Here is a 16,522-nt window from a genome sequence, read left to right on the forward strand (position 1 = left end):
GTTCATTCCTTTTTTATTGTTCTATAGTATTTCATTGTACAAATATACATGATTGTTTATCTACTCACCTGTTGATAGTCTTTTGGATTGTTTCCTGTTTTTGGCTAATACAAATAAAGCTGCTATGAATATTTATACACTAGGGGTCCAGTGCACAAATTTGTGCACGTTGAAAGGAACTGTGGGCTGCGAGACTGCGATAGGCACAGGGGCGGGTCTTGGCCCATCCTCTGTGCCCCCACCCAGCCCCTCCCGCCACGGCCCCCAGTCCCCTGTCTGCCAGCAGCTCTGCCCCTGCCGCCACTGCTCCCATACACTGACGGTGCCAGCCCACTTACACCCATTGATGGCGCAGAGTGATTGGGGCCGGTGCCAGCAGCGGGTGTGAGCAGCTGCTGCTGCCTTGATTGCCCCTCAGAAGCAGGGGGAGGTGGAGAAGCCCTCAGGTGATCAGGGCCGGCAGCTGCCACTCGCATCCGCTGATGGCGCCAAGTGATCAGGACCGGCACCAGGCACTGGCAGCAGGTGCGAGTGGCGGCTCTGGTGCCAGCTGCGGGTATGAGCGGGGCGGGTGTGTATGGGGCTGGCACTGGCAGTGGGTGTGAGCGGCAGCTTCGGCACCAGCAGCGGGTGTGAGCGGGGCCGGCGCTGGCAGCAGGTGCAAGTGCCAGGTGGGACTGAGGCATGTGGGAGCAAAGAATTTTCAGTAACCACCAAAGGCTCACCCCCATGACAGTGACTGGCACCCCGCCTTGGTCTGGCACCCCCTCTCACCTGCTCCACCATCCAGCCACGGCTGATGCTCGCCATGTTTGGTGTTCTGTTGCCTGCTGCTGACACCCGTCGTGTTCTGTGTGTGCCCCCTGGTGGTCAGTGCACATCATAGCAGCTGGTTGTTAGATTGTTCCCCTGTTCGGTCTATTTGCATATTAGGGTTTTATATATATAGATGACTTACATTTCAGTCTTTATCCATTTTGAGTTTATTTTTGTGTATGGTATAGGTTGGTGGCCTAGTTTCATTTTTTAAAATGTACCTGACTATTTTCTTCTACATCATTTATTAAAGAGACTGTTTTTACTCCATTGTATGCTCTTGCCTCTTTTGTCTAATATTAATTGACCATAAAGTGTGGGTTGATTTCTGGGCTCTTTGTTCTATTGCATTGATCTATATGCCTGTTTTTGTGCTAGTACCATGCTGTTTTTATTTATTTTATTTTTTAAAAAAATCTTTATTGTTGAGATTGTTAGAGATGTCCCTCTTCCCCCTCCCTTCATTGCCTCCCTCCACCCGGTTCCCGCCCCACCCTATTGTCTGTGCCATGCTGTTTTGATTACAGTGACTTCATGGTATAATTTGATATCTGGTATTGTGATCCCTCCAGTTTTATTCTTTCTTAAGATCACTGAGGCTATTTGGGGTCTTTTCTATTTCCATATAAATTTTTGGAATATTGGTTCTAAGTCTGTGAAATATGCCATTGGTATTTTAATAGGAATTGTATTGAATCTATATATTGCTTTGAGTAGTAACATTTTAATGATGTTATTTCTTCCAGTCCATGAACACAGTATATGCTTCTGCTTGTTTGTATCTTCCTCTATTTCTTTTTAAAATGTCCTATAGTTTTCTGAGTACAGGTCTTTTACCTCCTTGGTTAAGTTTATTCCTAAGTATCTTATTTTTTGTTGTTGCACTAATAAATGGGATAGTAAATGACAGTTCTACTTCTTCCTTTCCAATTTGTTTGTTTGTTTTGTCTGATTGCTGTGGCTAGGACTTCTAGTACTATTTGTAATAATAAAAGCATAATATGCAAATCGACTGAACAACCGAACAGCAGAACGACCGTCCGCACAACCTTCTGGACAACCATGCTATGACACACACTGGTGCCAGGCCTGCCAAGGTAGATGTGAGGTGATTGGTCAGGGGGCCCCACCATTGCCCTGCAGAGGGGGCCCAGGCTACCCGGCCAGCAGCGCTGTGGCGGGTGGGTGGGGCCTCCCTCAGCTGGGTGATCGATCTCACAGCCCCACAATCAATCACCCCAAAGAGGGAGGCCCAGGCCACCAGCCAGCGATGCTGTGGCAGGTGTGCGGGGCTGGCCAGTGATTGCCCTGCAGAGGGAGGCCCAGGCCAGCCAAGCGATTGCACCCCATGCCTGTTGCCCACAGAGGGAGGTGACCAATGACAGGGGAGGGGGGTCAGCACCGCACAGATGGCAAGCAGAGGCAGCGGTGGAGGCGGGGCCAGCTGCCAGCAGCCGGGGGAAGGAAAGCCCCAATAGACCCTGATCGCCGGCCAGGCCTAGGGACCCTACCTGAGGGGTCCCAGATTGCAAGAGGGCGCAGGCCAGGCTGAGAGACGCCCCCCCCCCAACCCCCGCATGAATCTTGTGCACCAGGCCTCTAGTGTTGAATAAGAGTGTTGAAAGCAAACATCCCTGTCTTGTTCCTGATCTTAAGGGAAAACAGTCTTAGTTTTTGCTCATTGAGTCTGATGTTGGCTATAGGTTTTTCACATATGATCTTTATTATGTTGAGGTATGACCCCCGTATTCCCATTTTGGTGAGAGATTTTATAGAAAATGGGTGCTCACTTTTATCAAATGCTTTTTCTACATCTATTCATATGATCATGTGATTTTTATCTTTCATTTTGTTTATGCAATGTAACATATTTCTTGATTTGTGAATATTGTACCAACCTTGCAGTCCTAGAATAAATCCCACTTGGTTATGGTGTATGATATTTGTAATGAATTGCTGGACCCGATTTTCTAATATTTTGTAGAGGATTTTAGTGTCTGTATTCATCAGGGATATTTGCCTATAATATTCTTTTTTTGTAGTGTCTTTACCTGGTTTTGGAATTAGGATAATGCTGTCCTTGTATAAAGAGCTTAGAAGTCTTCCCTCCTCTTGAATTTTTTGGAATAGTTTGAGAAGGATAGGTGTTAGATTTTCTTTGAATGTTTGGTAAAATTCACTTGTGAAGCCATCCAGTCTAGGACTTTTACTTGTTTGGTATTTTTATTTTTTAAATTTTTTTTAAATTGCGGCTTCAATTTTATTAGTTGTTATCAGTCTATTCAGGTTTTCTGATTCTTCCTGATTGAGTTTTGGAAGATTGTGTGTTTCTAGGAATTTGTCCTTTTCGCTCAGGTTGTCCAATTTGTTGGCATGTAGTTCAGAGTATTTTCTTACTATCCTTTGTATTTCTGTGATATCAGTTGTTACTTCTCCTCTTTAATTTTTTATTTTATTTATTTGGGTCCTCTTTGTTTCTTGATGAATCTGGCTAAAAGTTCGTCAATCTTGTTTTCTTGGTTTTATTGATTTTTTTGCATTGCTGTTTTAGTCTCTATGTCATTTATTTCTGCTCTCACCATTATTATTTCCTTCATTCTACATACTCTTTTTTTTTCTAGTTCTTTTAGTATAGGGTTAGATTGTTTGATATTTTTCTTACTTCTTGAGGTAGACCTTTAAAGCTCTGGATTTCCATCTCAGGACTGTTTTCACTGTGTCCCATAGGTTTGGGGTTGTTGTGTGTTCATTTTCATTTGTTTCCAGGTAATTGTTGCTTTCTTCCTTGATCTCATTTGAGAGCATGTAATTCTTAGTCAGCTATCCAGATTTAACAAATCTTGTTACCTATGTAATCTTATTGTTGGGAAGTTACCCTCTCTGAACTTCAGTTTGTGGTCTGTAAAATAGAGATAGTATTACTTATCCTCATAGTGTTATTATGAATATTAAATGAGATAATGCATGATAATTATTTTGAAACATGCTGGTTCATAATAAGTGCACAAAACCTGTTAGCTATCACTTTTTCTCACACTTTTAATCTTTCGATCTCTATTTTCTCCACTTCCTTGTAACTACACTATCTCATCTCCCATCTTCTAGATGGCAATGATATAGGATAGAACTCTCAAAATTATAGCTATCAACATGAGGAAAACACCTAATTTGTTCTAGCAGGATGTGTAAATGTTGGAAGAAAAGAATCACTGGTTTGAATTCCAACTCTCTTATTTACGTGTTTGACCTTGGGCAGATTATTTTGCCTCTCTGAGCCTTAACTGTTTTATCTCTGTAATGGAAATAATAATATATACCTTTCCCCAAAAGGCTTCTCTCTCTCTCTCTCTTTTACTGGTGCATATGTATAATGTCGGATAGACTCTATTAATGTTCATTCCTGTCTCCTTTTTTAAAATGAATGAAAAGGTAACTTTTTTGAGATTTGATGTGATTTAATCCACAGGAAGAAGCACTTGTATTTTATTGGGAAAAATTTGAGAGAATTTAGAAAAGTATGAGAATTAATCAAGACCTCTGTGTTTATTAGGTGCAAAGGCAATGAGTGGTCCAGCCCAGGACACTATCTCAGAGAATGTAAAAGCCATCATGGCTCATCTGAAGTTTCTAGTCTCTGCAGCCCTCTAGTGGCCATTTTGTAGCAGACAATTCATAGTTACTGACAAATTACTGGAGTCAATTTGACTTAGGACAAGAATTAAATAGAAAATAAGGGAATGGGGAGTGAAAGGGCCTACATTTTAATCTTTATAACATTTTAAATTGAAATTTATTCTTTCATCAGTGTGCATGCCAACAAAATTTGATGAAAATTTAAATCTATATTTTCACGTACTAGGAAAGTATGAACATCAATATCCTTTCCTTCCTCTTCTCTTTCTCTTCTACCGCCATGCCTTCCTCCACCTGTGTAGGAGCATATTTTCTTTTCCTTAGAGCAAATCAATCTTTGCCCTTAAGCTTGTAGAGTCAGTGTACCCAGTTTGGGTTCCAGGGAGAGGCCAGTTGCCTATCAAATTAAGAGAGTTGCCAAACATAGAGCAGAAAGCAAGTCATTCCTAGGAAAAAAAATATTTAGTCTTTCAGCTGCCAAAGGCAATAGCACAATGCTGGAAAGAGCACAGCCTGGGAGAACAAGGGCCCTGCTTGCCCACCACTTCCTGTGGGGCAGTGGGCAAGTTACTACAGTCTTTTGCAGCTCCTTGAGGGAGATTCAACTTTACTCTGTGCTCTGATTCCACTAGGAAACGCCTCTGCTACCTGCTAGGCTGTGAGCCCCTCAAGGGAGGATCTCGCCTCATTTTTAACTCCCACAGTTAGCAAGAGGCCTGACAATCAACCTTTAAGAAGGAACAGAGGAATTTATGTGAACCAAAGACTGTTGTTTTGTCTCTGGTTCTAGTGAACCACTTGTTGTAAACACAGCCATTATCTGAGTTCTGTGTTGGCAGCTGGGAGAGAGATGAAGGGAAGGAGACCAGAGGTGCAGTCCTTACGTTACAGGTGAATAACGAAAGGTCTGCGGTTCTGAACTCTCAAGGCTGACAGCAAGAGTATCAGATCATTATTCCTTCCAGCTAAGTCACCCCTAGATCTTCTTGGCCTGTTTCTTAAAGGGGTGGGGTGGAGGTGGTATGGCAGAGCAGTAGTTAAGAGCACATGATTAAGGACTTGGGAAGTATGTATAACTATGTGATCCAAGGAAAATCAATTAAGATTTCTACGACTCAGTTCGTCTCCAACCTCGTCTCCCAAACTGGAATTTAAAATATTTACCTTGCAGAAACTGAAGGAGGTGACACATGTAAGCACTATTCTGAGTGGGTGGGGGGAGGTGGGGAGGGGGCACTGGCAGGTCTGAAAAGTATTTATTGTAGCTGAAGAAATCTGGGAGATTACCCCCACCTACAACCCTGCCAACTCTCCCTGCGTGGATGGCCCATCGCAAGGTTCCCAGGAATACATTCAAATAATAGAAGCGTCAGAGAAGAGTCTCTCAGCGTCCTCATCCGAGCTGTCCTGGCATTTGGCTATGTCGCCCTGCCTCTTCTTCCCCTCCTTCCTAACCCTGGCCTCCAGTTTTATTCCAATACCTGATTTTCCGAAGTCAGACCCGTTTAATCTCTTAAATGCATAATTAGAGAGAGTGCTTGATTACAAATGCCTCTTCCATCCTCCCATTTATCTAAAACAAGCTCCTGTCCACACAGCAGAGAAATAGGGAAGGGAATCTGGAGGAGGGGGAAAGGAGAGGAGAGAGCGGTGGAGGGAGGGTGGGGCGAGCTTTGTGCTTTTCTCAATGAATGCCCAGGCCTCTGCAGATTTGCATAAGAGCCGACACCCGCCACGCCATTGGTTGGCGGATGCGAGCAGGACGGGGCAGGCCTGCGTAGGTCTGGCCCCGGCGGGGGAGTAAGCTTTTGAGTCCCGCCCCCTCCCTGTCCCGCCCCCTCCCGGGCGCGCTCTCGGCTCTGCCAGCTAGATGTGAGTGGCGGGCGCCCAGGCAGATGCGATCCAGCGGCTCCAGGGCAGCAGCGGCAGTAGCAGCTGGCACCTCCCGGCGCTGCCGCTGTCCGGAGGGTCGCGGGGCAACGCGGCACCTTCCAGCCGCCCTCCGGCCAGCCTATCCGAAGCTGCGGAGGCTGCCGATGGGTGAGAACGGGGCAGCAAGATTTCAGGCTCTCCTGCCCTGACTGCTTTCATTCTGCTGCTGCCACTGGGGTGCTTTGGTAGTGCCTGAGAACTCTGAGAAGAGACGCGGGAGAAGAGCAAGGATACTGCTTCAAACTTGCGCTGCGGAGGCTTGAGCCTCCGCTTCACAGCGGGGGCTCAGTTCAAGCCTAGAAGTTTAGCTAGCGGTGCAATCCAAAGACTTCCTGCTCCGGAGGGTCGCAGGAGGGTGCAGGAGAAAGCAGTCTCCGCCATCGCCACCCCTTCCTCCCCTTCCTTCAAGGGGCGTGAGGCTCGGAGGAGCCCAAAGATGTGCAGCAGCCGTCCAGGACAGCAGACAACAGCTCGGAGCCACTGTATCCAGCTGGAAAGTTGAGTTTTGGAGGCCAGTCGAGAGCGGACAGACCACAGATCAGGCCATGGGAGGCAGGAGAGGACAGTACCCAATTGCCACCTACCTTCAACCATAGTAGTTTCTCTCCTTCCAGAGGGCAGCGAGCTACAGACGCGGGGCGCGGGGCCGCGTCACAAAAGAGGCACAGGGTCTCGGCTGCTTAGCCCAGTGCACTTCAGGGTTTCTTGACACGTCCCTGAGCGTTCAGCCCCGTTTTACTGAGACTCCTGCTGGGCTCCGTGCAGTGGGAGGAAAGCGAGAGAACCGAGTGCACGCATAATTCCATAGAAATCAGGTGGAAGGAGCCTTCAGGACCAAGGACTGTTTGGAGCCTCTTCTCAGTTGGGAAGAGAAGGGCGAGGCTGGATTCCGGAGAGTCTGGAGACTAATATAAATAACCTTTCTGGCGGGATGGGAGCCATAGGACTCTTATGGCTGCTGCTGCCTCTGCTTTCAGCGGCAGCCTCTGGCCCTGGGGCCGAGAGCGGGACCAACCAGAGCGTGGGCTCACTGGCCATGGGGTCTGCGCTGCAGCCCCGGGAGCCGCTTAGCTACTCGCGCCTGCAGAGGAAGAGCCTAGCGGTGGACTTCGTGGTGCCCTCGCTCTTCCGCGTCTATGCCCGGGAGCTACTGCTGCCGCCGCCATCCCCCTCGCAGCCAAAGGCTAGCCGGCTGGAAGCGCACAGCTCGCTGGCTCTAGATTGCGCCCCATTGCTGAGGCTAGTGGGGCCACCCCCCGGAGTTAGAACCGCCGAAGCCAGCTCGCCAGCCCCGGCACGGACGCTGTCCAGGGTGCTGAAGGGCGGCTCGGTTCGCAAGCTACGGCGGGCCAAGCAGCTGGTGCTAGAGTTGGGAGAGGAGGCGATTCTTGAGGGCTGTGTCGGGCCCCCAGAGGAGGCGACTGCAGGGCTGCTCCAGTTCAACCTCAGCGAGCTGTTCAGCTGGTGGATTCGCCATGGCGAAGGGCGGCTGAGGATCCGCCTGATGCCTGAGAAGAAGGCGTCGGAAGTGGGCAGAGAGGGAAAGCTGTCAGCAGCGATCCGAGCCTCTCAGCCCCGCCTTCTCTTTCAGATCTTCAGGATGGGTGAGCAGCTCCCGCCTGAGTTTGTCGGGATTTTTTTTTTTTTAGACACATCAATTTGGAACTACTGTCAATTAACTCCCTTTTCCCAAACCTCAGCCCTTGGTTCTTAGCCCCCTTTCCCCCTTCTGCAAACCTCTCCCCCTTGCTAAACCATATTTTCTGCCCCCTCCCCCTATGAAGGCAGTCTTTACCTAAGGGTCTTCGTTCCTCTTCAGCAACCAAATTGGGGAAAAAGTTTTCTGCTCTTGGCAGAATGCCTTCTTCTGACTTAAACAGGATCCCAACTAAAATTGGATGCTCTTCTTTGGGGGTCCCTGGGACAGTTGGAATTAATCTATTGCTTGTATGTTTCAAGTTTAGTTCTAGATCTCAAAACTATTGCCCACCTTCCCTTCCTCTTGTTCCTCTTCTTGGCTACCACAGGTTTGGGTAATGTAGTATACTTTCTCAGGGAATGTAGAATTCCGCATCATATAATTGAATTCCACCCAGCTGTTTCCTTCAAATGTTGGGTTACCTAGGTATTGCCTCTTCTTCATGAATTCATTCTACTCCCTCCTCCCTAACCCCAGTCTGCTATCTACTCTCAAACTCTTGTTCTTCCTCTCAGATGTCACTGGGAGAATCATAGAGGAACTATATAAGGGACAGGGGACAGAAGGAAGATGAGAAGGGAGGGACGGGAGTTGCCAAGATTGTCTTCCTTTGGGGAGTCACTGTGAAGTCAGGGAGAGATAATAGTTGATTTCCCTCTCTTCCCCTGCCCCCTTTCTTCCCTCCAATTCTTAGCTTGAATGTCTGCAGCAGCGTCTCTGAATGACGGTCTCTGGCAGGCCTGTTTCACTGCAGATCTCTCTGCTGGGGACTCCTGAAATGAGGTTTTTGTTCCTTTTACTCTCTCATTTTCTGCCCACATTCACTGAGTTGGTTGTGTGTGTATATATGTGTGTCTGTGTGTAGGCAATTACTTCTATCTCTTCCCATAGTATCCTTAACTGGAAAATCAGGTGGTTTTGAATGGATATTTCTCTTATAAGACCACTGGGGAAAGACTCATAAATAAAATAGACAATGGAAATGAATAAGAAAGCACAGAAAAGAAACCATGCCTTTTAAAAGCCTACACTAATTCCTTTGAGCAAACCCAGCATCTTTTATCTCATCCTCATCGTCAGAAAGAAATGAAATTTGTATGCTCCACTGGTTACTAATGTCTAGTATTAATTGGATGGAAAGCATTGAAAAAACTCACTGTAGAGCTACAAGTATCTCTATGCTTGCCCCAAACACACATACTCCCACATACATGCAATCATCCTCTATCAGCAGGGATATTCAAAAGCTGAGGTTCCTCAGTCATTGCACAGTAAACATACTGATATGTGGTCCTCAAGCAAAACAGAGTTTGGATGCATATTTCAGCATTAACATTCATGGCATTGGCATCTAAAATGACCCCTTTCTACTCAATGCTGGAATATATATTAATCCATAGTAAGAGGTAGGGTCTGATGAGTTAGGAGACCAATACTGTGGTCTCACCACAGAAACTTTTGTAAAGAACAGCTGTGCTTGGATGTCATTGTGGCTTCTGTGGGTTACACATGCAACATTCTCTTTTAGTGCCTAATGTTTTTTGTAATGGATATAAAAATGACTTCTCTGGGAATGTGGATTTCCCCCCACTTTCCTGCTTTCATGTCTATGAGCATCTCTAAAGCTTTCCCATCACCTCTTGTTAAGTGACCACAGGCCCTAGAAGTCTAGATCACCTGTTGTTAGATGTTGGTGACAGGTCAAAGGGGTCTCTCTGTGGTCCTGATCTTGCCTAATACAAACAGACAGATTGCATGAAGTTATTAGTGGGTGTCTCTGAAGTGTCACATGTGTAATGCATTTGAAGAATATACTCTAGTCAAGCCTTAGATAAGAGATGAAGCTGCTGAGTGGGGGAGTTTCATGTAGGGAGGAGTGTGCTTTAAGAGCTGCCCTGATACTGACAGTAGGGAAGCATTGTGAGCACCCCAAGTCCTCCCTCAGCAGCACAGTCCATTTGGCAACTGGACCAAGCCCTTATGCATCATTTGACACATCTAGCAATCCTGTTTGAGAAAGAGCCAGGATTCTGCCATTAGAAAGCTAGAAATTTTCGCCAAGCATTTTTCAGCAGGATTTGGATCAAATGATAATTGATGGGAACAAATAAGACACTAAGTGTAACTGGATGAGCTCCCCATGACCTCCGGAGAGACAGCCAGCTTATTGAAAAGCACTATGAGCCTTGTGGTGATCACACTTGGAAAAGGCTGGACTCTCCTGCTCTGAGATGTATACTGTCTTCAGTTAGGCATCTGGCCATGCAGGACTAGCCTCTTGTCTTACCACAGCCTCATTCAGATATAGTCTCCATTGTAAGACCTTCCCAGCAGCAGTGGATCAGTCATGGACCTAGACTGCCAGAACCTATGGTCATTTAACAAGAGGTGATGGGAAAGCTCTAGAGATGCTCATAGACATGAAAGTGGAAAAGTCCACATTCATAGAGAAGTCATTTTTATATCCATTACAAAAACATTAGGCACTAAAAGAGAATGTTGCATGTATAAACCACAGAAGCCACGATGACATTAAAGCACAGGGAGTGGACACACCCTGCATATCTTGTTTTGTGTTTGGGGCAACTTACATCATTATGGTTTCATTCATTTTCTTGTTTGAAAATTTAAGCTTAGGTTCTCACACTTGGATTGATTTTACTATTTATCATGTTTGAGGCAAGGGATTTAATCTTTTTATATATGCTGTGATTCATAGAAAAGACATTTACCTCTTCTGTGACATAGGCTCTTCAAGTATGCGAAGGGAAAAGAGGCACAATTCAGTTTACTTCTTCCTGACTCTTTCCAAGTGGCTGGTCTGGTCTTGAGGGCCACAGCCATGCCGATGGGGTTATCTGTTGGAAGGGAAGAGGAGAGATGGGTGTTCTGTTACCGTTGTGGTGAGGGGCCTAGAGTAGTTCATTTGTCTGACTGAAGATAGCTTCCTGAATCTGAGTAGGACCATAACTAGGGATGGGGTAAAAATGGAAAAGTACCCCGTCAAGACAAAGCAATAACTTTGAATTACTTGTGGTTTGGGTTGGCTGAGAGGACAAAAGGATGCCTGAGAGGACTTATAATACATGACATGCTAATTTTTTTCTATGTGGGTTGCTTTGAACTCACAAATGGGGGTCAGCATTTCAAAGTGTGAGGCAGCTCCCCATAGCACCCATTCCTGGAGAAGTGGTAGAGAGGCTATTGCTGGGATTGTACCAATGGTAGTGCACCACGAGCCCCAACCTCAGAAAAGATGTCCGCCTGGAGGCCGCCATATGGCTTACAGCCGCATTTTGTAGCCTATTTTATAGATGTTTTAACATTTTGCTTCTGCCATTCCTAGGCAGAGGCCTATAGAATGATGATTTGTGGGTTAGGAGGACCTATTTCCCTGTAACCACTCTACTTCTTCCCACTCCAAGAAAGGGGCTATATGATTAGGGATTTCACATGTACTGTGAAAAGGCCTGAGCAATTTAAAATAGCTGTATGTAATTTAATACATCTGACTCTTAACCTCACATATCTGTCAGTCCCTTCCCATTTCATTTCTGGAGAGGATAAAGAGAGCTAAGGAAGATGGAGATGAAATTGGAGCTCCCAGAAGGAATATCAGTTATTGGAGGTGAATTGGGAGAGTTGGAACTAGTCCAGAGAAGAGCAGAGAGCTGATTTAAGAGTTGAAGGGACTGATTTATAATGATAGATGAAAATAATTAAATATATATGGCTGAGCTAAGTAGCAATGAAGAGAAAGTTATGATAACAATGTACAGATATCTGAAGAGCGAGAGTGGCAGTGAAGGAGTGGAGTTATATAGAGTGGCCCATAGAAGTAATAGGATGATACTTGTAAAGGAAACTTCAGGTTGGGTATCAGGGAAACCTTATTTTCTGCAACTGATACTCCCCCACTATGGAATGGAATTCCAAGGGAGCAAAGAGTAAGGTGAGATGTGGGTCAGACAAGCCACAGAGTTCATAATTAATCAGTTCTATATTTTCAAATGTTGAGAAGCCACAATGGGCAGGAGATCTGGGGTGGGGAACAGTGACAGAAATCAGGATATTTTGAGATACAACTATTTTTTTTTTGGTTTTATTAACTTATTTTTAATTTTTCAATTACAGTTGACATACAATATTATATGCATTTCAGATGTACAGCATGGTGATTAGACATCTATATAACTTACAAAGTGGTTGCCATGATGAGATATAACTCTTGAGAGCCTTTGAGTATTGGTGTTTCTAGGAGAAAAGGAAATAATTGCATAAGCATCTTTGAAGTTGGTGGGAAGTGTTTACAAGAAGATTGTTAATGAAAAATGTTTTGAAATTACTGGGTTTAAACTTCTCTGCCTCCAGATTGAGCACAGAGTATGTCTGTGGGGTGCTGTCTATATATCCAGTGTGAGGAGGTATATTCACCACAGCATTAAGATGCATCTGTAGGTGTGTGCACCATCAAGCCATTGGACAGAGAAGATGATATCAGCTCTAGATTTGGTGGACTCCTATTGGCTACCTGAAAACCCTTTGCAGTACTGTGAGTGAATATGGCTGTCTGAAAGGTGAAGGTCAGGAGGGACTAGCCTGCAGGCAGAAGAGAGGGAGAGTTGGGCCAGCAGAAGTTGCAGTCCCTTGCCACTCTTCTGATTACAGATTACTGCTTGATAAACTCACTTCTGGGAATTTGCCCAGCCTGACTCCGAAAGGACATTTTGTCTTTATAACCATTATTATTGTCCTGTTGCAGTTGTGTGAGACTTTACAATTTATAATGCACTTTCACATTTATTCTCCTTACCAGTTCTATAGTAGGTAGCGCAAGTATTTGTTTTATTTTATAAATGGAGTAACCAAACCTGGATGTTTGAAAGTACTTTTTCAAGGTTATACAGGTAGACAGTGATAGAGAGGAAACTTTCCTTTATGCATTGAGAGGTTACGAAGTGCTAGTTACTAGGACCACAGACCTTTTGTTCAAATGAGGGCTCTTTTCACTAAGGGCATCATCTCAAGGTGCAGATTATAAACAACCAAAACATGTAAATAGATGAAAACCTTAATTTATCCTTGTTATAAGGCTATGCAAAAAATATTTGGTGTTCAATAGCCTTGACTTAAAATTTTTGAGCCCAAGTTTCATTATTAGAAAAATGGGAATAGTAATAGTTCCTATCTCGAGATGTTGTGATGGAGATTAAATTAGATGATACATGTAAATCCTTAACCCAATAAGATACACAAAATGAAATACTCCATCAATATGAACCATATGGCTTTCCCTAGCAGGAACAACACCCCAGCATTGCACATACATTTTAGTCTGTTTGTATGGTGCCATCTGGAGTTGCGCAGTCCATATTTGTGGCCATATGTGGCAACCCTGGCAGCTGTGGGTTCCCATGTGATGAACTCCTAATTCCTAAGAGATAAGAGATGCAGAGGTAGGCAGTCAGAGTTCTAAAGAGAGTAAGGAAAAGGCTACAGGGAGTCAACTAGCCAATGGAAAATTTAAGCAATTGACTATGTTTTTCTTTTCCTCCTATTTATCTTTTATTCAGTTTTTATTGGAATATGGTTCATGAAGGTGGGCATGGGTGGGTCTTCTTTATAGATCATTTCCACGTTCTCAGTCCAGATAATTAAAGTAAATGTTCTGTGGGGCAGAGGACACTAGAAAAGGAGATGGAAGTCTTCGATTCTATTATGATATATGCCTGTTATTAGGTTTGAAATCTTGTGAAACTCCCTTAATTTTGTTGAGATTCTGGATCTTTGTTCCTAAAGGAGGTAATACAAAACTTGTCTTGACTTCCTCATGGAGTCTCAAGCATTGTATGCTATAACTTATATGAAAGGCTTCAGTGTGGGTTATTAAGAATAAATATATAAGGCAGTAGAAAAATTAATATACAAGATCATAAAAAGTGCTGAGATTCTGCTTCATCCACCTATGTTTTTAAACAGCCCTTGGTTTAAGGAGCAGAATACACAGGTACCGACTTTGAGGTAGGTCTTGGGTTTTAGTTAACAGCTCAGTAGTCCTGAAAAGGGTTTATATGGCCCCTCCCCAACGTTTCTCAAAATGTGTTTTTTTCATTGGAGTCAGTTTTCTCAATTCCAAACTTTTCTGGAAAGGAATCTCTGGTATAGGACATAAGAACCTGCATTTTACATCAGAAAATGATTTTTTTTTAAATTGAAGAATGACAAATATAATAAATAGCATTGAATGCATTAGTTTGTGTACAGCTTAATGATAATTCACATGTGCAGCATCCATATAATCACTGCTCAGCTAAAGATACAGGGCATTTCTTATATCCCAGATCATTCCCTCCAGCCCTTTTCTAGTCTGTATCTCCCCTATACCTAAAGTAACCATTCTTCTGATTTCCATGTAATCAATTAGTGTTGCTTATTTTTGAACTTCATGTATATAGAATCATATATATACTAGTACCCTTTTGTGTTAGGCTTTTATATAATATGACTTCCGTAGGATTCATCAATATTGTTGTGTGTACCAGTATTCTTTCTTTTTTTAATTTCTATGTTTTACTCCTTTATGTGAATACTAGAGGCCCAGTGCATGAATGCACTGGTGGGGTCCCTCGGCCTGGCCTGTGCCATCTCGCAATCCGGGATGCCTCAGGGGATGTCAGAAAGCCGACCCCCACAGGCCAGGCTGAGGGACCCCACCAGTGCATGAATCCGTGCACCGGGCCTCTAGTATGCATATAAGATCATTGGTTAATCTCTTCCCATGCTCCCCCCTCCCCCTTCCCTCAGAGATTCATCAATCTGTTCCATGTTTCCATGCCTGTGCATTGAGGGTCTGCCCTCTGGTGGTCAGTGTGCATCATAGCTACTGGTCAAACGGTCAAATGGTTGCCTAGGCTTTTATATATATAGAAGACAATTTATTTATCCATTTTCCTACCAAGGGCTAGATTTATTAATTGCTAATTAGATTTATCTTATACTAATTATAGGATTATTCAGATTATTTATTTCTTTTTCTGTGAAGTTTAGCCATTTGTATCCTTTAAGAAATTTGGTCCATTTTATCTAAGTTGTTGATTAACATAGGGTAAGTTGTTCATAATATCCTCCTATTGTTTTTTTTTTTTTAATGTTTGCAGGGTAAATAGTGATGTGCCCTCTTTATATAATATTGGTAATTTATATAATCTTTCTCTTGGTGGTAATTCTGGCTAGAGGTTTACCAATTTTATTGATTTTTTTAAAAAAACCAATATTCTGTGATACCAGTTTCTTCTGTTTTTTAATTTTATTTCAATTTCATTGATTTCTGTTCTTATTTTATTATCTTTCCTTCATTTTGTTTGCCTTGGGTTTAATTTGCTCTTCTTATTTCTAGATGCTTAAGTTGAAAGCTCAGATCATTGATTTGGTACCTTTCTTCTTTTTCTAATATAAGCATGTAATGCAAAAATTTCTTCTAGTAACTTTCAGCTGTTTTGTAAAAATTTCATTATGTTGTAATGGAATTTCATTTATATTCAATTAAAGTATTTTCTAATTTTCCATTTGGCTTTCTCTTTGACCCATGGTTATTCATGTGTGTTTTAGGTCAGGATATTTGGGCATTTTCCCAATTATCTTTCTCTTACTGATTTCCAGTTTAATTCTGATATTGTCTGAGAACATAGTTGGTTTGATTTCAGTTATTTAAAAAATTTTAAGGTTTATTTTATACTTTGTCTTACTGAATGTTTCATGTACACTTTGAAAAGAACACAATTTTCTGCTGTTGTTGGGTGGAGAGTTCAATGCCAATTAGGTCAGTTTGGTTAATAGTTTTGTTCAGGTCTTTTTTATCCTTACGGGTTTTCTGTCTGTTACATGTATTACCAATAAAGGAGTGCTGATATCTCCAAGTTTTGTCTTGCCTGTTTCTCCTTGAGATTCTGTTAAATTTTGCTTTATGAATTTTGAATTGTTAGGTGTCTTCTTTTGATGATTTGACTCTCTTATTATTGTGTCATATTATATTTCATTCTTAGTAAAATTCATATTTAATTAGTGCTTGCATGGTATATTTGTTCTATCCTTTTACTTTTAATTTATGTCTTTATATTTGGTGTCTTTATTAGAGAAAACTTATAATTGTGTCTTGTGTGATTTTTAAAAATTCAATTTTGGCCCAGCCAGTGTGGCTCAGTGGTTGAGTGTTGACCCATAAACCATGAAGTTACAGTGTGATTCCCAGTCAGGGCACATGCCCAGGTTGTAGGCTTGATCTCCAGTAGGCTCTTTGTTCTGTAGATTGAACAGTTTTTATGCTCTAAACTCAAGTTTACTGACACTTTCCTCTGTTTCCATTTTGCTATAATTTTTAATTTTAGATACTGTGTTTTTCAGTTTAAATTTTCTATTTTAAAAAAATAATTTCTATTTATCTAC

General features: G+C 43.1%; 1 protein-coding gene across 1 annotated transcript in view; it reads left to right on the forward strand.

Moving 5' to 3' along the window:
- Positions 1-6,336: 6,336 nt before the first annotated feature.
- Positions 6,337-16,522, forward strand: part of ALK (ALK receptor tyrosine kinase) — a 577,143-nt gene continuing 566,957 nt past the window's right edge. The window contains exon 1 of the mRNA XM_059660239.1: positions 6,337-7,985. Coding sequence (XP_059516222.1) covers positions 7,313-7,985 — 673 coding nt within the window. The 5' untranslated portion in view covers positions 6,337-7,312. The remainder of the gene's footprint in view (positions 7,986-16,522) is intronic.

Source organism: Myotis daubentonii, chromosome 12, assembly GCF_963259705.1.
Source record: "Myotis daubentonii chromosome 12, mMyoDau2.1, whole genome shotgun sequence".
NCBI classification, from domain to species: domain Eukaryota; kingdom Metazoa; phylum Chordata; class Mammalia; order Chiroptera; family Vespertilionidae; genus Myotis; species Myotis daubentonii.